Consider the following 22,363-nt stretch of genomic DNA (forward strand, 5'->3'; position numbering starts at 1 on the left):
GTTATAAGAAGTGCAACAATATATCGCTGTTGGTACAGTAAGGATGTTCATAGAACCAAGTGCAAGTACAACAATCGCTAGGCTAACCAATTCCCTGTGTTACAGCAATGATAGCAGCTACTGCAGTTGCTACATAGTTAAGTACTATAACACAATACAATAAAATGTTGCTACACAACATTGCTACAGTGCAATACAATGTAAAATGGTGGCCAGGAGGGGGAGGGTGGCTATGCAGAGTCGAGGTGGACTCTGAACAGGCGAGTCTTGAGTCTTTTTCGGGAGATAGTGAGCGACTGCGGTCCTGAGAGTGAGCTCGTTCCACCACTGAGGTCCCAAAACCGAGAAAAGTTGTGACTTTGCTGAGCGGCCTTTGCTAGCTCTTAGCGATGGCGGTACCAGACGTCCAGCTGAGGTAGTTGAGCGGAGGGATCGAGCTGGGGTGTGCGGCTTTACCAATGCTTGGAGGTAGGCAGGGGCAGTTCCATCGACTGCCTTGTATGCCAGTACCATCGTTTTGTTCCCTTAGCTGGTCTCCATCTAAAGGGATTCAAACCTTCACTAGAACCAACAACAGCATGGTCTTCATCTAAAGGGATTCAAACCTTCAGTAGAACCAACAACAGCATGGTCTCCATCTAAAGCAGGGATGGGCAACTGGCGGCAACAAACACGTCTTGGAGAGGTTAACCCTCAATAGTGCTCCGTTCAAATGCCCTTTCAGCCTCTGACCTGTGGTTCAACTGTGGTTCATCCTCACTCAGTGCGGCCCGCATCCTCACTCAGTCAGGCCCGCACATAATAAAATAATAAATAATAAAAAAAATAATAATAATAATAATAATTGATCGAGTTACAGAAAACTCGGTCAAGCAAGATGAGAAGAATTCATAGAATTCGAAGGCAAACCCATGCATCTAGTCTGCTTAGAAGCGATATCAGTCATTAAAGATATCCACTTAAGTCGCCACTACAACTACTACAACTGCTTGTTGGGTTTGAGTTCATTGAGTTGTTGCACTTAATGTTGGGCCACTGTTTTTCAGTTTTTTGACTTAATTGAATGATGATGTATGTGAGCCCTTTGCACTGATAAAAATACTGACCATTCATGGCTGTTTGAGCATGGAAAACATGAAATGAATGTATGTTGGTTCAATTAACATACCGTACAATACATAGGTTATGATTCTGGATGATTTTTTAGGTAGTGGCCATCCCCAAAATGCACTAGAATACAGGAAATCATGTCTACCAAATTCAAAATTGTGTAGCTTCTCTCAGCTCACGTTTAGTTGAAGTGTGCAGTCATGTGGCCCTCCGATGGTTATGATGAAAAATGTGGCCCTCTTTATCAGGAAAGTTGCCCATCCCTGATCTAAAGGGATTCAAACCTTTAGTAGAACCAACAAACGCATGGGGCCCTAATTGTATATTTGCGTGGAGTAAAGATAGTAATAATATATAAATTACATAATTTGAGCGTTGACTTTGAGTTTTGACTGAAGTTCTTACATTAAAACATTTTCAACACTTAAAGCTTAGAAGAACCCGGTCTTGTTATGCATTTAACCCCCACAGGACGAAAGGGTTTAGAATATTTAATCAATAGCTCATTTAATGATCCTGTATGTATTGTTATATTTCATATCTGTCAGATCTTTTAACCTTTCCACTGAGAAATAGCATATCTTTTTATGCCTTTGCTATTACGGTATATTACACTTTTTTTCAACTTAATCTAAAAATGATCCTCCAGATATTAGCAGATGCAACCAGTGTCATAGTTCTGGATTTCTCCTCGAGCAGATATATAATATACTATAAACCCTGAGTATGAAGTAGGTGTGCAAAAAGCAGAATTTGTATCTGTGCACAATTCAACGATATGTTTATAGCCACTTTATGACGATTAATTAAACGCATTAGATAGTATGAAAGGTGATTTCGTTTAATCTCTTAACAGTAATACAAGATGACCTTGGACTGCCTGTAAAGAACCCTAACCCTAACCCTAACCCTAACCCTGCTTAACAGTGAGGACTGCAGGACGCAGACTACACACCTACAGGAGTTCAGAAAGGCGTCATGCTGCCACTTCAGATTCAGGAAGGTGTCGAGGCGGAGGGAAGTCCTGCGGTTCCTCTCTCTACCTCAGGAGACGTCCTTCTGTTCCTCTCTCTAATTTCTGGAGGAGACGTCCTGCTGTTCCTCTCTCTACCTTCACGGAAGGCGGATCCATCTCGTTTCACATCCACCGTTTGAAGACTAGAACCAGTAGCAGGTTGACAACAGGACCTAGAAGCTGCGCGTCCATGTTGGTCGGTGAAAGAAGTCAGCAGGTCTGCTCAGAAGAAGGCGGTGGAGGTCTAATAACCATGATATGATCGACGGAGGTAACGTCCGCTTATGAGCTCATGTTCCAATCCCTCGTAATGCTGATCCTCCAGGCGTCACCTCGTCCTAGCGTTGAGCACCCGCTATAAGGTCGCATGGAGCGACTCGGGGTCCTCCTGGTGGCCAGCTGCCAGGAGAACCAGGAGAGCCCGGAGCTGAGGAGGAGGAGGCGCTGGGCCAGACTGTTCGATCAGCTGGACCTCAATAAGGATGGACGGATCGATCTACGTGAGCTGCGGGTTGGCCTGGCAAAGCGAGGGGTGTCCCGGAGCTCCGTGGATAAGGTGAGCCGCCGGAGGAGGGAGTGTACTGTGGTTCAAGCTCCCCAAGTCAACAGAACCTCTCTTTACTGTTTGAGCCTCATGTGACCCCTCTATCCAGACGAGAGGGTCTGAACAAGAACTCATCTAAACGACCAGAGATAAAAAAAAAAACAGTATGCATGGATAATTATCATGTTAGTGTTCAATGTACAAAAGTACAACAAAGACAGAATATTGCACTTATGTAGACTGCATTGGGTTTGTTAGGTATGTTAAAGCATGCCGTGACACGTCCTTGAGTTACAATCTGTCACTGGTTGGAAAAGAAGATCTAATCAAACCCTGTGATTAAAAGTATTATTTTTATAGTTTTTTTAAAGTATATCTTTATAAGTATAGTCTCATAGCTTGTCGACATTTACTGACGGTATTGCTGGCATAGGCCTAAATAGACTGACCATATTATTCTTAATTTGTTATTACTTATTGGGATCATTAAAGATGAATAAATTTTGAGCATGCCAATACAATTATTGTATATTTGGCTACAATGCTTCAGTAATACTTAAGTCACTGTATTCCGTTCTACCAGATGAACAAACACCTAAGTCTAACTTATTGGTCGTAATCTTCAGTGTGTCACGTGGGAAACCTCCGGCTGAATATCCTGAGTTTGAGCAGCGACGTTTAGTGTCCCTCTCAGCAGGGGAGACCGGGTCTATTTATACTGAACCCCAGAGGTCCTGGTAAGATGAGAAAGTTAACCTTTCTCCCTCTCCCTCTCCCTCTCTCCCTCCATCTATTTCTGTTGTGCTGAAGTTCTTCTTATTTCCACATAAGCGTGATATGGGTGTTATGTTCAGAGGAGGCAGCTGTAACGTTTCCCTTAATGAAGGCTCAAGGCTTTGACCTGTAAAGACCGATGGCCTCCACACAGAACCGTAGCATCGCTCCGCCTCATGGAACACAGTTATTCAGAATAATGAAAATACAGAATAATAAATGATGACATATGATGGATGGTGGTTCTTGAATGGTGTATTTAGACTTTGAAGCGAGTCATGTCTTACTAACCCCCTCCACTCCACTGTGCTCTGACTCCCCGCTCCAGGTCGTCCTCGCCGGGGACACCAACCAGGACGGGGAGCTGGACTTTGAGGAGTTCAGCCGCTACCTCCACACCCACGAGAAGCAACTCAGACTCCTGTTCAGCAACCTGGACCGCAACCACGACGGTCTGTCCAGACACACTCACAGATCATACTAAGACCTGGTCCCATGTGTTCAGGGGCTCTGTGTAACTGTAACCTGTGAGTCGTGTGTCCTCTAACCTGTGAGTAGTGTGTCCTCTAACCTCTAACCTGTGAGTAGTGTGTCCTCTAACCTGTGAGTAGTGTGTCCTCTAACCTGTGAGTAGTGTGTCCTCTAACCTGTGAGTAGTGTGTCCTCTAACCTGTGAGTAGTGTGTCCTCTAACCTGTGAGTAGTGTGTCCTCTAACCTCTAAGCTGTGAGTAGTGTGTCCTCTAAGCTGTGAGTAGTGTGTCCTCTAAGCTGTGAGTAGTGTGTCCTCTAACCTGTGAGTAGTGTGTCCTCTAACCTGTGAGTAGTGTGTCCTCTAACCTGTGAGTAGTGTGTCCTCTAACCTGTGAGTAGTGTGTCCTCTAACCTGTGAGTAGTGTGTCCTCTAACCTCTAACCTGTGAGTAGTGTGTCCTCTAACCTGTGAGTAGTGTGTCCTCTAACCTGTGAGTAGTGTGTCCTCTAACCTGTGAGTAGTGTGTCCTCTAACCTGTGAGTAGTGTGTCCTCTAACCTGTGAGTAGTGTGTCCTCTAACCTGTGAGTAGTGTGTGTCCTCTAAGCTGTGAGTAGTGTGTCCTCTAACCTGTGAGTAGTGTCCTCTATGCTGTGAGTAGTGTGTCCTCTAACCTGTGAGTAGTGTGTCCTCTAACCTGTGAGTATGGGTCCTCTAAGCTGTGAGTAGTGTGTCCTCTAACCTGTGAGTAGTGTGTGTCCTCTAAGCTGTGAGTAGTGTGTCCTCTAACCTGTGAGTAGTGTGTGTCCTCTAACCTGTGAGTAGTGTGTGTCCTCTAAGCTGTGAGTAGTGTGTCCTCTAACCTGTGAGTAGTGTGTCCTCTAAGCTGTGAGTAGTGTGTCCTCTAACCTGTGAGTAGTGTGTGTCCTCTAACCTGTGAGTAGTGTGTGTCCTCTAAGCTGTGAGTAGTGTGTCCTCTTACCTGTGAGTAGTGTGTCCTCTAACCTGTGAGTAGTGTGTCCTCTAAGCTGTGAGTAGTGTGTCCTCTAACCTGCGAGTAGTGTGTCCTCTTACCTGTGAGTAGTGTGTCCTCTAAGCTTTGAGTAGTGTGTCCTCTAACCTGTGAGTAGTGTGTGTCCTCAGGTGAAATCGACGCAGCAGAGATCCAACACTCTCTGCGCTCCATCGGTCTGGACGTCAGCCGCCAGGAGGCAGAGCGGATTCTGAACAGGTCTGTCCTCAATATTTACAGAATAACCTCCAAACGGATCTGCAAGTTTGGAAAATCACAAAATGATCCATGATTTGTAATGTTTAACGGACATTTTGTCATCCAGGATTTATCATCATCCACATGACTTAAACAATGGCTAACAGCACAAGCATTCCTAATGTGTCCGCGTGCATGTTTGTGTGTGCATTTGTGTGTGTATGTGTGCGTGCGCCAGATAGTATGGACAGAGACGGGACCATGACGATAGACTGGGCCGAGTGGCGCGACCACTTCCTGTTCAACCCACTTCACAACATGGAGGACGTGGCCCGCTACTGGAGACACACCATGGTGAGACACACACACACACACACACACACACACACACACACACACACACACACACACACACACACACACACACACACACACACACACACACACACGCGCAAACATGCATATGCATCAATCGCCCATTGAAGGAAAGGTTCAGTTAATCCCTGTGTGTCCCTGCTCCCCTCCCATTGGCTCCCGTGCGTTCGGCTCCCCTCCCATTGGCTCCCGTGCGTCCTGCCCCCCTCCCATTGGCTCCTGTGCGTCCTGCTCCCCTCCCATTGGCTCCCGTGCGTCCGGCTCCCCTCCAATTGGCTCCCGTGCGTTCGGCTCCCCTCCCATTGGCTCCCGTGCGTCCGGCTCCCCTCCCATTGGCTCCCGTGCGTCCGGCTCCCCTCCCATTGGCTCCCGTGCGGCGTGTGTTCCTCTGATCAGATCCTGGACACCGGAGAGCAGCTGCGGATCCCGGAGGAGCTGTCGGATCAGAGCAGGTCCTCTGTGTGGCGGCAGCTGGCCTCCGGGGGGCTGGCGGGGGCCGTGTCCCGGACCAGCACCGCCCCCCTGGACCGGCTCAAGGTCTTCCTCCAGGTCAACATCCCCCACACCGACCCCATCGGCAGGGCTTTCTTTGGCCGCCTTAGGAGCATAGCTCCAGAGAAATAATAGACATTCCAACTCTAAGGATGTTATTATGAAGTTGTTGTAATAATGTAAAGCCGACCTGGTGGTCCTTCTGCCCTCAGGTCCACGGCTCCTTCCCCGGGACGAGCTCGGTGGGGAACAGCTTCCAGTCCATGGTGAGGGAGGGGGGGCTGGGCTCGCTGTGGAGGGGCAACGGGATCAACGTCCTGAAGATGGCCCCCGAGACCGCCATCAAGTTCACCGTCTACGAGCAGGTGAGCAGCCCGGAGGTGCCCCTCCATGGACTGGTCCTGCAGCGCCACGTTGTACTAAGCCAACGTCTGAATGTGTGCAGATCAAAGGCCTTCTGGGAGGAAGTGACGCCAGCGGACACCTGAAGCTTCAGGAGAGGTTTATAGCTGGCTCACTGGCTGGAGCCATCGCCCAGACCGCCATCTACCCACTAGAGGTCACACACACACACACACACACACACACACACACACACACACACACACACACACACACACACACACACACACACACACACACACACACACACACACACACACACACACACACACACACACACACACACACAACATGGCAGTCATTGACCGAATTTGTTTAAGCTTCATATCTCTATCCACAGATTTCTTTATCTTAATGCAGAATGCGGGTTCTGTCTGTAGCCAGTTTGTAGTCCGCGTCGTTGTGACCAATCACTTTGGAGCGGGTAAACGGTCTATTTAGAGGGCAACGGCCTCATAACCCATCGGATACCGTCTGCCCACGACTTAGCTTTTTATTAGCTTTGATATATATTGTTACAAGAGGCCCGGCTGCTGGCTGGCCCTGAAGCGCCAGAGGAGGGCTGGTACTGGTCCCCAAAAGCCCACAGATCTGTCCCGCTGTCCCCCTATGGGGAACGGCCCTCTAGCCACCGGCCCCCCTCACGGCCTCTCCCCCCAGGTGCTGAAGACACGGCTGACGCTGAGGGCCACGGGCCAGTTCTCGGGGGTGGCGGACTGCGTCTCCCAGCTGCTGCGGAGGGAGGGCGTCTGGGCCTTCTACCGTGGCTACGTCCCCAACCTGCTGGCCATCGCCCCGGCTGCAGGCATCGACCTGGCCGTCTACGAGGTGAACCACACACACACACACACACACACACACACACACACACACACACACACACACACACACACACACACACACACACACACACACACACACACACACACACACACACTGTTAAGCTTGCCTGTTATCTTCCTTCCCTCCAGTCTCTGAAGAACTCGTGGATCAGCAGGAACTCGGCCTCCGGGCCCCCCTCCGGGCCCCCCGGGGTCCTGGTTCTGGTCAGCTGCGGGGCGCTGTCCAGCACCTGTGGCCAGCTGGCCAGCTACCCGCTCGCCCTGGTCAAGACACGCATGCAGGCCCAAGGTGACCACAGCGACGCGTGGGCCTGGAGAGAGGCTGTGTCATGCCCTCCCAGACGGGCCTCTTGATCCGACCTCTCCCCCTCTCCCCCTCTCCCCCTCTCCCCCTCAGCCGCGGAGGGAGGAGGCCCCCGTCCCTCCATGACCGCCCTGTTCCACAGCATCCTGGCCCAGGAGGGCGTGGCCGGGTTGTACCGCGGCCTCTCCCCAAATCTGCTCAAAGTCATTCCCGCCGTCAGCATCTCCTACGTGGTCTACGAGTACATGAGGAAGGTGGTGGGGGCGGGGGTCCCCCGGTAGAGAGGGGGGGTCCCCCGGTAGAGAGGGGGGGTCCCCCGGTAGAGAGGGGGGGTCTACGAGTACATGAGAAAGGTGGTGGGGGCGGGGGTCCCCCGGTAGAGAGGGGGGGTCTACGAGTACATGAGAAAGGTGGTGGGGGCGGGGGTCCCCCGGTAGAGAGGGGGGGTCCCCCGGTAGAGAGGGGGGGTCCCCCGGTAGAGAGGGGGGGTCTACGAGTACATGAGGAAGGTGGTGGGGGCGGGGGTCCCCCGGTAGAGAGGGGGGGTCCCCCGGTAGAGAGGGGGGGTCTACGAGTACATGAGAAAGGTGGTGGGGGTGGATAGATATAACTAGTTATACATACCATATTCTGCATGCACTGCATGTAGACTGAGGAGATCTAGATAGACCCCCCCTGACCTGACCCCCCCTCACCCCCCCTGACCTCTGACCTCCTCTGACCTCTGACCCCCCTGACCAACAGCCGGGTCAAAACAGTTGTTTCCTCCTCTGCAGGCGCGGCATAGAGAACGGGTTCCTCTAGCACCAGGAACCATAGAGAACTGTTCCTCTAGCACCAGGAGCCATGGAGAACGGGTTCCTCTAGCACCAGGAACCATGGAGAACTGTTCCTCTAGCACCAGGAACCATGGAGAACGGGTTCCTCTAGCACCAGGAACCATGGAGAACTGTTCCTCTAGCACCAGGAACCATGGAGAACTGTTCCTCTAGCACCAGGAACCATAGAGAACGGGTTCCTCTAGCACCAGGAACCATAGAGAACAGGTTCCTCTAGCACCAGGAACCATGGAGAACTGTTCCTCTAGCACCAGGAGCCATGGAGAACTGTTCCTCTAGCACCAGGAACCATAGAGAACGGGTTCCTCTAGCACCAGGAGCCATGGAGAACTGTTCCTCTAGCACCAGGAACCATAGAGAACGGGTTCCTCTAGCACCAGGAACCATAGAGAACGGGTTCCTCTAGCACCAGGAACCATAGAGAACGGGTTCCTCTAGCACCAGGAGCCATGGAGAACTGTTCCTCTAGCACCAGGAACCATAGAGAACGGGTTCCTCTAGCACCAGGAACCATGGAGAACGGGTTCCTCTAGCACCAGGAGCCATGGAGAACTGTTCCTCTAGCACCAGGAACCATAGAGAACGGGTTCCTCTAGCACCAGGAACCATAGAGAACGGGTTCCTCTAGCACCAGGAACCATAGAGAACTGTTCCTCTAGCACCAGGAACCATAGAGAACGGGTTCCTCTAGCACCAGGAACCATGGAGAACGGGTTCCTCTAGCACCAGGAACCATAGAGAACGGGTTCCTCTAGGACCTGGAACCATGGAGAACGGGTTCCTCTAGCACCAGGAACCATAGAGAACGGGTTCCTCAACACCAGGGGGCCGTAGAGAACCCACCTCAACCTGGGGATGGAGTCTCTGTCCTGACCTTCAGACAACATCACTGGTCCATTAAAGGACTGTTGCTGCTCGCTGTTCTGCTAAAGCTTTGCTTTATTCATTTACATTTACATTTACATTTAGGGCATTTAGCAGCCGCTTTTATCCGAAGCGACTTACAATAAGTTAATTTGTCACAAGAAGTGAAACAATATATAGCTGTCAGTACAGTAAAGATGTTCAAAGAACCAATTACAAGTACAAACAATCGCTAGGCTAACCCATGCCCCGTGTACAGCAGTGATAGCACAATTAAAACACAATTATTCAATATCATTGATAGGCCTATTCATAGTGTGTACACTTTTATTTATAAAATCATACATACCCTGGTTACAATTGGTTTACAAAGAGACTGATGACTTTGTTTCCTATTCATATTTATAATATAATAGATTTATGATAAAGTGCCATATTGCCACATGATTGATGTAGGCCAGCTCTCAGGAATAAATCTACCGTTATATTTGTATCAAATGTGATTTTCTGCTACCTAATAAAACAGCAATATTGTGACTAAGTATTTCATTTACTCTTGGATCTCTAATGTTTCGGAAATATACAAAATGTACAGACTGCTTATTTATGGTTTTCTGCCCTAAGAACCGCCCCCTCCTAATTGACCGCCGCTGCTAACGTAAATCCGGACATCCAGAGAGCTGATTGGATACCTGATACAGCCACTGGTCCGTGATTGGCTGGACTGGAACTGTCTATCAAGAGTCCCTCTAAACCACGGACACGCATGCGTGTTGGTCCATTGTTGTTCTCCCTCAGCAGCGCTGATTGGTCCTCCTGTAGTCCCGCCCCCTCCGTCCTCTGTTTCTTGTCTTCCCGCTCCTGCGCACCTCGACCCGCCTCCAGTTAGCTCTCTGTCCGTCTCTTCGGTTAGCATGTCTGGGTACGGGGCTCTGCCGACGAACGGGGCCGCTGCGGGGATTAAAAACGACGCTTTTGCAGATGCTGTTCAACGAGCCAGACAGGTACATATTCTACCGTTTGAGAACGATCCACCCGGACTTACGTTTTAATGTCGATGTTAGTGTGCGGAGCACCGAAGCGAGCCGTTAGCCCGCCTGCTAGCCGCGTTAGCACGTTTACACTAACATGACCTAGCTGGCGATGCTAGCGAGGCTAACCCAGCAGCTAGTGAGGCTAACGGCAGAAGCTAGTGAGACTAACAGCTAGCTACGGTTATTGAGGAGATCCATTAAATGACCATCGCCTCCGTCGGTCCGCGGTCGGCGGTCTCCCGGTCGACCCGTCGTGTGTTCGGAGGTCGGCGGGGAAACCGAGCCGAGGACCGGCGGACCACGAGGACCCGGACGGTCCCGGTCCCTGGGAGACCCGTACTGGAACCCCGGACCGGAGCCATGCCGCTCAATTTTGAAATAGGGTAGAACCTCCAGCTGTGTAACTGATCCTAACCCCTAATAGACCGGCTAGTGAGGGCCAGAAGGCGGTGGGGGCGGCCTGCTCTTTGTTTGAGTTTTAGTGTCAGAACTCACCTGGGCTGAGATGGCGACACGTGTTGAGGGGCTCGAGGTTCAATAAAGACTTCAGGTTCTCAGAAGGTCTGAGGAGCTGAGGTAGATGCAGGTTTAGCTAAAGAGTCACAGGGAAGGTCTGATGAGCAGTAGCTAGATACAGGTTTTGTTTATGAGTCTCAAAAGGTCTGGGGAGCTTGAGGTAAATACTGACTCAATAGAATTAGTGGACAGCGCTGATTTAGTCTTGGTGTTTTTGGATCCTCCGAATGATTACCACTTTGTAAATAATGTATGTATTGTCAAAACTTAAATAGATTTACACGATTCACTGGAGAGCCCCGAAGATCGGGCTCATATCAAATGTGTCCATTTGTTGTGAGACTGCAGGAGGTTCCGTCTTCCTGATTGAGCTGGAACTACCGTTGAACTCCAGTTGTTTAATACATTTCCCCTCTTGGCAGATTGCAGCAAAGATCGGTGGAGATGTTCCCACCCCAATGAGCAACAACGGGGGTGCTGAGAACTATGCTTTCCCAGCACAGAAGCGATCACTAGAAGACGCAGGTCAGAGGCTGAAAGGGCATTTGAACGGAGCACTATTGAGGGTTAGGGTCAACCTCTCCAAGACGTGTTTGTTAAAAACCTTCTGCTTTGTTTCCTCAGATCAACCCGACGCTAAAAAGATGGCTTCCCAGGGTGACCGGGACTCGGCACTGTGTAGGTTGAACACTGAGAACCACTGCTGGTTTCACCACATTCTGCCTCTTTCTTGATGTCTGACCAATGTTCATTCTCTCCTTAGCCATCGGAGCTCAACTGGCCGCCCTGTCACAACAGAGGTACGTTCCTCCGTCGGTCACGCTCTTAGTTTGTGTCCCAGCGTTACTGCTATCAGAGAGCAGTCTCTCCTTGTTGGTATAATTGATATGGACTTGTATTGAATCTGCTGGACAAAAAGTGATTATTTCCCGCAAAGAAGCACCACAGTCCAAGATTGATCTTTATTCTGGTTAATATGTTGAATCATAAGGAAAATACTACATTTTAAACCACAAATGGCCTCTCAGACCTTAGTTTCTTTAATCGGCCTCCACTAAACTCTGCTTTTATCAAATGTGTTCTTTAATTAACCTGTCGTGTCGACCCCTTCAGCGCGAGGCCCTCCACCCTGACTGAGGAGTACCGTGTTCCCGACAGCATGGTCGGTCTGGGTGAGTGCCACAGAGAGCTCCAGCCTTAATTCTCCTACTCGTAGTGGTAGTTCATTATTCTAACAACACTCTATTGTATTGATCAGTGATTGGCCGTGGAGGAGAGCAGATCAATAAGATCCAGCAGGACTCTGGCTGCAAGGTCCAGATCGCCCCTGGTGAGTGGCCTGCGGGAAGTCATAATGTAGACGATGTAAAGGCTTGTTAAACGTGTTCAAATTCATCCCTAATCCGCTGTGTCCCCCCCCCTCAGACAGCGGCGGGCTTCCAGAGAGGAGCGTGTCCCTCACCGGCCCCGCTGACGCTATACAGTACGTCCCCGTCCCCCCCCCGACACGGTCCCGCCGTCCCAGGGCTTCTGTTGGTCCCCCCCTGACGGTGAAGGGCTAACTCTGATAACTTCTCTCTGTAGGAAAGCCAAGATGTTCCTGGATGAGATCGTGTCCCGGGGACGTGGGACCCCCCCCTCCTTCCACGAGTCCTCCTCCAACGGGGGCCCGGGCGGGTCCATGCAGGAGATGATCATCCCCGCGGGCAAGGCTGGGCTGATCATCGGCAAGGGAGGGGAGACCATCAAACAGCTGCAGGTGGGTGACGTGTAGATCTGGAGATACTAGGGGTGTGCATGGGTACACGTGTACACGTGTACACGTGTAACCGGTTAGTAAATCAAAACCGTTTAGGAAAAATCAGTCAACGAAAACCGTAAAAAAAGATTCCCCTTGTTTCAATGGGAATCGAGACGGTCCATTTCCAACACAAAGTTTACGTATTTATAATTCAAAATTCGTCGCAGCCTTTATACCACAGATACTCTGGGGTCTATAACATATAACCACGTTGTCTGAGTAGTTTAATTCATGTTTCACGATTTACCAGCTCTCGTTTTGAAGAATAATCACTGTGCCGTTCATTTCAATGGGAATCGAGACGGCCTATAATTTGAACATATAGTGTACATATTTATAATTTGAAATTCGTCCCAGCCTTTATACCACAGATACTTTAGGGCAGGGTTCCCCAATTAGTTTTTCCAGAGGGCCAAATTTGGTCAAACATGCCATGCCAAGGGCCGAAATGTCGTTTCATTTTTCTAATTCGCCATTTTTATGTGCAAATTTAGCTTTAATTATAATTACTGTTTTTGCGATAATGCAGGAGGGCTAGATCAATTAGGTTTAAATAGCATCCAGCTTCGACTGGAGGGCTTCAATCGCTTCGTACATGTCAGCAACAGTGTGGTTCTTGCCTTGTAGCTGCAGGTTAAGGTGATTCAGATGAGACATGATGTCACAAAAAATTAACATCTGCCAACACCTTGGCGTCAGCCCGCCAGAAATTCGCGGGCTTTTGGGCTCTGCAGGCTGGATAAAAATGACACACGTTCATCACGCAGGTCGCACACCCTCTCCAACACACGGCCTTTACTCAGCCAGCGAACATCGTTGTGCAGCAACAGATCTTTGTGTTCAGCTGACATTTCCTCGGCACCTGCTTTCATAGCTCCACAACTTTTGTTTAGATTTTTTCCTCTTGATTTAAGATTTCACCAGCCATGTGAATTGCACATTGTTTAATGAACTCTGCATCAGCAAAGGGCTTCTTAGCTTTATCAAGCATCCAGAAAACATGCAATGAAGCAGCTGTTGCGCTCTCTTGTGCCGATGCCGTTTTGCATATGGTTAAAACTGACCGCTTGTATGATGTCAACATGCTTGCAATCTTTGGTTTGCGTTGCTCAGATTTTTCTGGGAAACTTCCATTAAAGCTGGCAGCATGCAAACAGTTTGTGTCAGGTTGTCCGATTTAATGACAGCCACCCTCTGCTTGCATATTAAGCATGTCGGCTTTGCGTTGGCATGGTCCGGTAAAGAAAAGCAATACTCATCGGTCCATTCAGTTTTAAACTGGCGGTTCTCCTGGTTGACCTTCCTTTTCATGGCAAATGACATGTTTCTTTCATCAATTTTCAATCCGTTGATTTTTGGATAGCGGGAAAGTGACGCACGAAGCACGTTATTACGTCAGCACGCAGTAACGTCAACGGTCAAGTGGATGGTGTGGGCTGAGGGGAAAATATAGCAGACCGCGCAAATAAAAAAAAAAAAAAAAAAAAAAAAAATTTTTTTTTTTTTTTTTTGGAGATGACATGTGACATGTGGGTCTGCGCGGGCCGGACATTTTGCTCTTGCGGGCCGGATCTGGCCCGCGGGCCGCTAATTGGGGTTCACTGCTTTAGGGTCTATAGCATATAACCGCGTTTTCTTATTACAGATTAATGAAACGGTAAGCTAACAACATCCTAATTAACATCGCAACTGCAAATTAACCACACGAGATAACCATGGCAATCGGTCAAACTAATTTTCTTTTTGCGATCATTCTGCTCGCGTATCCGCCGTGTCGATAAACAAATAATCCCCATATTGAACGAAGTAGGGTTAGGGTTATCCTAACCCTTATCCCAACCCTAACCCCTATTGAACCAAGTTAAACCGAGTCAGCGCGTCTGCGGTCCACTTTAAAATAAATATAAAAATTCATCAATTCATTAAAAAAAACGTTAACTGCGTACACGAAGAAAAAGGGGTAGTTTAACCGTTTAATTTTTTTTGCAACCGTTCACACCGCTAATAGATATAGCGTATATTTGGCCAGTTAGTGAATGTATTGAGCCTCATGTTTAAACTGCTCTTGCTGAATTATCGCTGTTAATTCAAAGAACGTTGTGTGGTTCACAGGAGCGGGCCGGTGTGAAGATGATTCTGATCCAAGATGCTTCTCAGCCCCCCAACATGGACAAGCCCCTCCGCATCATCGGAGATCCCTACAAAGTGGAGGTACTTCACAGCTTACTAACCCCAACTACACTTACCCTACTAAGTGGTGGTACTTTACCCCTAACAAACCCTAACCCTTTACACCACGTGCCAAGCACCCCGCAAAGGATTCACATTAGGATGTAAATGACTCTCCAGATGGAGCCATTTGATTCATTGTGTTGACGGCCAGACAACGACAGTCACCGCCCCACACACAAGGGGTCAATTTCCATTTTTAAAGTATTCTTTTCTATTTCTGTGTGACTGTAGCAAGCGATGGAGCTGGTCAACGAGATTCTCCGAGAGCGCGACCATGCCGGCTTTGGAGAGAGGAATGAGTACGGCTCCAGGATGGGAGGAGGAGGAGGGGGAGGAGGAGGAGGAGGAGGAGGTGGTGGCGGCGGGGGGGGAGGTGGTGGTGGAGGCGGCGGTGGAGGCATAGAAGTAAGTAAAGTTTATGTCGGCCCGTGTTGACAGGGCTTTACATAGGCCGAGATCTGTAGACATTCGTGTTCTGCAATTATTTTGGTAGCGATTTTGGGGTCAAACGATGTCCATCCTAAAATAAAATGTTAAGAACAGCTGGATACATATTTTTTCATTACTTTAGATGTGAACATTTTCTATTTGTACACATTTCGTTGAGGGGAAATTGCATTTACAAATTGCATCATGTTTTCAATCTCCAAATTATTCTGATTTCAATGTTGACCAAAATAATCGTGACTAGGATTTTCCCACTATGGAGCAGCTCTGGGGGGTATTCCAACAACCAAGCTAAAGGCAAAGCCGGGCTTATTTAGCTTAGCCTCGCTACTTTAAGCTAGAGTTGCGTTCCAGCAACGTGTCTTAAGGGAATCTCCGCTATGGTCAGTCAATTTAGAATAGGCCTATTCAAAGAAATGGAAAATAAATGGTATGAAAAGTGTTTTGAATTCTCTAGCAACCCTTCCTAAATTACTAATTAGGTGGGGATTGAACCACGGACGACCGGGTGCAAGTCTGACACTTTACCTCGAGAATATCTCCCTGATTACTAATCTCCAGTCAATATTGTATTAAAATATGTTGCGCTTAATACTGAATAGGGCTGTCAACGAATATTCGAAGTTCGAATATTCGTTCGAAATGTATCCAAAAACGCGAATTCGAACGTGAAAATTAATATTCGAATGTGAAAAAACACTCCCGCGGTACAAGCGCCTCTATCTGCTTTGTGAATGAGCCTCTGTCTGTTCGCGATGTCCCTCATAATATTCGAATGTGAAAAAACACTCCCGCGGTACGTGTAACAGACTAGTATTGTGAAGAGCGAATGTATTTTATCCCCTCGGGGTTTCCGTACTTGGATATAGGTATTCCAGCTCTCACGCTGTGACTGGGTAACTTCTGATAAGTACTAAGTAAACGAGACTATTTTCCCTTCCACGCTTGTGTCATTCTTGTCATATAAATATCTAAGTGCCAACGCTCGGTTACACAAGCGCCTATCTGCTTTGTGAGTGAGCCTCTGTCTGTTCGCGATGTCCCTCATAATATTCGAATGTGAAAAAACACTCCCGCGGTACAAGCGCCTAACTGCTTTGTGAATGAGCCTCCGTCTGTTCGCGATGTCCCTCGTTTTAAAGTAAGGAAATGCCCAGCAGGAAGCCGCCGCCCTATATATAGGATATATATATATCCCACTAATTTGAACCATGGTTTTGTCGCATTATTGACATATTGACGGCAACTGCGTAAAATAGGCAACCAGATATTCGAATAGTTCGAATTCGTGATTTTTTTCCAAACGAACATTCGAATGTCATTTTTGAGCAATTTTGACAGCCCTAATACTGAATAATACGCTCTGTCATTTTTGGACATTTGATCCATGATTCGACATTCACGGTTCTTGGCTGATTACATATATTGTGAGCGCGTGTAATCCACGATAACGTAAACCGGGCTTGAGTCGCAGTCTGCCCGGTTACAGGGGGATGTGATCTTGAGTCGCAGTCTGCCCGGTTACAGGGGGATGTGATCTTGAGTCGCAGTCGGCCTGGTTACAGGGGGATGTGATCTTGAGTCGCAGTCGGCCTGGTTACAGGGGGATGTGATCTTGAGTCGCAGTCGGCCTGGTTACAGGGGGATGTGATCTTGAGTCGCAGTCTGCCTGGTTACAGGGGGTTGTGATCTTGAGTCGCAGTCGGCCTGGTTACAGGGGGATGTGATCTTGAGTCGCAGTCGGCCCGGTTACAGGGGGATGTGATCTTGAGTCGCAGTCGGCCTGGTTACAGGGGGATGTGTTTGCAATTCTCAGAATGTTAGTTTACTCTCCAGGTGCCGGTGCCGCGCCACTCGGTGGGCGTCGTGATCGGGCGGAACGGAGAGATGATCAAGAAGATCCAGAACGACGCCGGCGTCCGGATACAGTTCAAACCAGGTGAGGGGGGGGCACGTCATGTTGGGGTACAGGTCAAACCAGGTGAGACGAGTGCAGGTGGAAACCGGTACGACTAAAATGAATGTGAAGGGACGTCTTCATAATCCTTATTTGTTCTGGTTAGAAGTTTGAAATACGTGTATTTAGTTGCTTGCCGAACAAATGCACTTTGTTTCTAGTAATTCTCCATAAAAACTGGCGAATGCCGAAACACGAAGGCTAGCTCCTGTAACGCGAGCTACATGGTGAAGCGTGACCCCTAATGCGCCCAATAGGCGCTAGACTCTCCTCTGGCCCAGTGGGTGTTGAGGAAGGACCAGACCTTAATGCGTTCCTTCTCCTAGACGACGGCTCCAGTCCCGATAAGATCGCCCACGTGATGGGTCCCCCCGACCGCTGCGAGCACGCCGCCGCCATCATCAACGAGCTGCTGCAGTCCATCCGCGTGCGGGACGAGGAGGGCCAGGGCGTAAGTGTTGGAGCAGGGAGCAGCGGGGGGCAGGGCCGGGGGCGGGGGGAGGACGACGGTACTATCTTGACCAGGATTCAATGTCTCCTTCCCAGGGTCCGCCCGGGTCCGGCATGCCCCCTGGGGGGCGTGGCAGGGGGCGTGGCCAGGGGAACTGGGGTCCCCCCGGAGGAGAGATGACCTTCTCCATTCCCGCGCACAAGTGCGGCCTTGTGATCGGCAGAGGCGGAGAGAACGTCAAGTCCATCAACCAGCAGACCGGGGCCTTCGTAGAGATCTCACGCCAGCCGCCACCCAACGGGGACCCCAACTTCAAGCTGTTCACCATCCGGGGGTCCCCCCAGCAGATCGACCACGCCAAGCAGCTGATCGAGGACAAGATCGAGGTAGGGGCGCAGCCTGGTGCTGTACGCCACTCCCAGTACCACTCCCAGTACCAGCCACTCCCAGTACCAGCCAGTACCAGCCACTCCCAGTATCAGCCACTCCCAGTATCAGCCACTCCCAGTATCAGCCACTCCCAGTATCAGCCACTCCCAGTATCAGCCCCTCCCAGTATCAGCCCCTCCCAGTATCAGCCCCTCCCAGTACCACGCCCCTCCCAGTACCACGCCCCTCCCAGTACCACGCCCCTCCCAGTACCACGCCCCTCCCAGTACCACGCCCCTCCCAGTACCACGCCCCTCCCAGTAGTCCGCCACACCCCTCCCAGTAGTCCGCCACACCCCTCCCAGTAGCCTGTCCTCCCCTCCCAGTAGCCTGGTGCTGGCCTCCCAGTGACCCACTGGTCTCTGTGTGCAGGGTCCTCTGTGTCCTGTGGGTCCGGGTCCAGGTGGTCCAGGTGGTCCAGGGGGTCCGATGGGTCCTTACAACCCCAACCCCTACAACGCAGGCCCCCCGGCCGGCCCCCCGCAGTGAGTACAAGCAGAGCTCCCTGGGACTGAACCCTAACCCTAACCCTGTACAAGCAGAGCTCCCTGGGACTGAACCCTAACCCTGTACAAGGAGAGCTCCCTGGGACTGAACCCTAACCCTAACCCTGTACAAGGAGAGCTCCCTGGCACTGCACCGCTCGTTAGTGTTTCAGTGCTGACCTGTGCCTCTCCCCCAGCGGTGCCCCCCCCGGTGGCCACCAGTACGCCCCCCAGGGCTGGGGCAACGCCTACCAGCAGTGGCAGGCCCCCGCGCCCCATGACCCCAGTGAGTCTCTCCTCCCTGAGGTCTCTCTCTCCTCCCTGAGGTCTCTCTCTCCTCCCTGAGGTCTCTCTCTCCTCCCTGAGGTCTCTCTCTCCTCCCTGAGGTCTCTCTCTCTCTCTCCTCCCTGAGGTCTCTCTCTCTCTCTCCTCCCTGAGGTCTCTCTCTCTCTCTCCTCCCTGAGGTCTCTCTCTCCCCTCTCTCTCTCTCCCCTCTCTCTCTCTCCCTGAGGTCTCTCTCTCCCCTCTCTCTCTCTCCCCCCCCTCTCTCTCTCCTCCCTCTCTCTCTCCTCCCTCTCTCTCTCCTCCCTCTCTCTCTCCTCCCTCTCTCTCTCCTCCCTCTCTCTCTCCTCCCTCTCTCTCCTCCCTCTCTCTCTCCTCCCTCTCTCTCTCCTCCCTCTCTCTCTCCTCCCTCTCTCTCTCCTCCCTCTCTCTCTCCTCTCTCGCTCTCTCCTCTCTCGCTCTCTCCTCCCTCGCTCTCTCCTCCCTGAGGTCTCTCGCTCTCTCCTCCCTGAGGTCTCTCGCTCTCTCCTCCCTGAGGTCTCTCGCTCTCTCCTCCCTGAGGTCTCTCGCTCTCTCCTCCCTGAGGTCTCTCGCTCTCTCCTCCCTGAGGTCTCTCGCTCTCTCCTCCCTGAGGTCTCTCGCTCGCTCTCTCCTCCCTGAGGTCTCTCGCTCGCTCTCTCCTCCCTGAGGTCTCTCGCTCTCTGTGTCCGTCTCTCTGAGGTGTCTCCTACGTCCTCATTAACCTTTGACCTCCTGCCCCAGGTAAGGCCTCCGCCGACCCCAACGCGGCCTGGGCAGCGTACTACGCCCAGTACTACGGCCAGCAGCAGCCCGGGGGCCCCATGCCGGGCCAGGCCCCCGGGGCCCCTGCCGCGGCCCCCGCTGACCCCGGCCTGGTGGCCCAGACCCCTGGGGGCCAGCCGGACTACACCAAGGCCTGGGAGGAGTACTACAAGAAGATGGGCATGAGTGAGTGAGACCAGAGGGAGCTCTGACTGCAGCTATCCTCCTTAATGCATCACAACTCCTCACGCACGTAGGAACAATGGAGGCTGTAGCTTCTCATGTTGGTCCTTGAATACATTTAAGGTTAACTGTAAACAGATTAGCCCGTCTGGCCCTGATTCACACCAGTGGATAAGTCAGTGGTAGACCGTATCTTCCTTAGAGATGCTTCCCTTCAACATTTTTTAGCCCGATCATCAGAATCCTAATCTGCCGATGGCAGAATGGCAGGTGAATGGGAATCTTCATATATTTGATATACAATCTTGATAGGCGGCAAGCACCCATTTCTGTTCCAATAATCTCTTTATTCGTCTCTTTGGATCCCCGGGGACTGAAGCATGTTGCTCAGCTCCACCCTGACTCTAGGCCCTCTGCAGTACTGACGGTGTCTCCTCCACCATGACTCTAGGCCCTCTGCAGTACTGACGGTGTCTCCTCCACCATGACTCTAGGCCCTCTGCAGTACTGACGGTGTCTCCTCCACCATGACTCTAGGCCCTCTGCAGTACTGACGGTGTCGCCTCCACCCTGACTCTAGGCCCTCTGCAGTACTGACGGTGTCTCCACCATGACTCTAGGCCCTCTGCAGTACTGACGGTGTCTCCTCCACCCTGACTCTAGGCCCTCTGCAGTACTGACGGTGTCTCCACCATGACTCTAGGCCCTCTGCAGTACTGACGGTGTCTCCACCATGACTCTAGGCCCTCTGCAGTACTGACGGTGTCTCCTCCACCATGACTCTAGGCCCTCTGCAGTACTGACGGTGTCTCCTCCACCATGACTCTAGGCCCTCTGCAGTACTGACAGTGTCTCCACCATGACTCTAGGCCCTCTGCAGTACTGACGGTGTCTCCTCCACCATGACTCTAGGCCCTCTGCAGTACTGACAGTGTCTCCACCATGACTCTAGGCCCTCTGCAGTACTGACGGTGTCTCCTCCACCATGACTCTAGGCCCTCTGCAGTACTGACGCTGTCTCCACCATGACTCTAGGCCCTCTGCAGTACTGACGCTGTCTCCACCATGACTCTAGGCCCTCTGCAGTACTGACGGTGTCTCCTCCACCATGACTCTAGGCCCTCTGCAGTACTGACGGTGTCTCCTCCACCATGACTCTAGGCCCTCTGCAGTACTGACGGTGTCTCCTCCACCATGACTCTAGGCCCTCTGCAGTACTGACGGTGTCTCCACCATGACTCTAGGCCCTCTGCAGTACTGACTGTGTCTCAAACCATGACTCTAGGCCCTCTGCAGTACTGACGGTGTCTCCTCCACCATGACTCTAGGCCCTCTGCAGTACTGACGGTGTTGTGTGTTTTCAGCCCAGGGTGGAGGGGCCCCTGCGGCCGCGGCCCCTGGGACCGCCGCCCCGGCTCCAGGCGCGGCGGCGGCAGCTGGAGGCCAGCAGGACTACAGCGCCGCCTGGGCTGAGTACTACCGACAGCAGGCCGCCTACTACGGACAGCCGGGCCAGGCCCCCGGGCAGGCCGGGGCCCCCCAGCAGGGCCAGCAGGTAGAGTGAACAGACCCTGAGCCCTTTAAACCCCTGGTGGTTCCTGGTCCACTAACCCCTGGTGGTTCCTGGTCCACTAACCCCTGGTGGTTCCTGGTCCACTAGCCCCTGGTGGTTCCTGGTCCACTAGCCCCTGGTGGTTCCTGGTCCACTAACCCCTGGTGGTTCCTGGTCCACTAACCCCTGGTGGTTCCTGGTCCACCAACCCCTGGTGGTTCCTGGTCCACTAGCCCCTGGTGGTTCCTGGTCCACTAGCCCCTGGTGGTTCCTGGTCCACTAGCCCCTGGTGGTTCCTGGTCCACTAGCCCCTGGTGGTTCCTGGTCCACTAGCCCCTGGTGGTTCCTGGTCCACTAGCCCCTGGTGGTTCCTGGTCCACTAGCCCCTGGTGGTTCCTGGTCCACTAGCCCCTGGTGGTTCCTGGTCCACTAGCCCCTGGTGGTTCCTGGTCCACTAGCCCCTGGTGGTTCCTGGTCCACTAGCCCCTGGTGGTTCCTGGTCCACTAGCCCCTGGTGGTTCCTGGTCCACTAGCCCCTGGTGGTTCCTGGTCCACTAGCCCCTGGTGGTTCCTGGTCCACTAGCCCCTGGTGGTTCCTGGTCCACTAGCCCCTGGTGGTTCCTGGTCCACTAGCCCCTGGTGGTTCCTGGTCCACTAACCCCTGGTGGTTCCTGGTCCACTAACCCCTGGTGGTTCCTGGTCCACTAACCCCTGGTGGTTCCTGGTCCACTAACCCCTGGTGGTTCCTGGTCCACTAACCCCTGGTGGTGCTGCTGATGTGTAACCCTTTGGTGTTTCTTCCAGGCCCAGTAAGGCGTTGACCCGGTCCCTCGGTGCGACTCCATCTCCCTGTGAATTCTCTCTACCCGGACTCTGGTTGTTTGATCACGGTTCTTCCTTTAATTACTTATTTTTCCTTTTTCTGTCGAGCGACTCATTTACGCTTGCTTTGTGAGACCTTTTCCAAGGT

General features: G+C 51.5%; 2 protein-coding genes across 3 annotated transcripts; both read left to right on the forward strand.

The window, feature by feature from the left end:
* Window positions 1-2,104: 2,104 nt before the first annotated feature.
* On the forward strand, window positions 2,105-9,777 carry LOC130379989 (mitochondrial adenyl nucleotide antiporter SLC25A23-like). 2 transcript variants are annotated; one of them, XM_056587163.1, is made up of 12 exons: window positions 2,105-2,342; window positions 2,451-2,681; window positions 3,772-3,895; window positions 5,057-5,144; window positions 5,366-5,477; window positions 5,895-6,047; window positions 6,203-6,355; window positions 6,436-6,549; window positions 7,053-7,220; window positions 7,364-7,523; window positions 7,632-7,786; window positions 8,313-9,777. In XM_056587163.1, exons 2-12 carry the CDS (start codon window positions 2,493-2,495, stop codon window positions 8,340-8,342), a joined length of 1,446 nt encoding a protein of 481 aa, XP_056443138.1. In that variant the 5' UTR covers window positions 2,105-2,342; window positions 2,451-2,492; the 3' UTR covers window positions 8,343-9,777. The 2 variants fall into 2 exon arrangements, with proteins under 2 accessions (XP_056443138.1, XP_056443137.1); XM_056587162.1 differs by having other exon boundaries at window positions 2,105-2,681.
* A 304-nt stretch (window positions 9,778-10,081) lies between these two features.
* Window positions 10,082-21,405, forward strand: khsrp (KH-type splicing regulatory protein). The gene is made up of 17 exons (XM_056587166.1): window positions 10,082-10,245; window positions 11,214-11,316; window positions 11,416-11,469; window positions 11,555-11,591; window positions 11,905-11,963; window positions 12,050-12,121; window positions 12,217-12,274; window positions 12,376-12,550; window positions 14,705-14,803; window positions 15,056-15,152; window positions 17,103-17,210; window positions 17,555-17,679; window positions 17,775-18,065; window positions 18,481-18,593; window positions 18,791-18,879; window positions 19,638-19,844; window positions 21,206-21,405. Exons 1-17 carry the CDS (start codon window positions 10,156-10,158, stop codon window positions 21,403-21,405), a joined length of 1,977 nt encoding a protein of 658 aa, XP_056443141.1. The 5' UTR covers window positions 10,082-10,155.
* Window positions 21,406-22,363: the final 958 nt, after the last annotated feature.

Source organism: Gadus chalcogrammus, chromosome 3 (genome assembly GCF_026213295.1).
Source record: "Gadus chalcogrammus isolate NIFS_2021 chromosome 3, NIFS_Gcha_1.0, whole genome shotgun sequence".
Lineage (NCBI taxonomy): Eukaryota > Metazoa > Chordata > Actinopteri > Gadiformes > Gadidae > Gadus > Gadus chalcogrammus.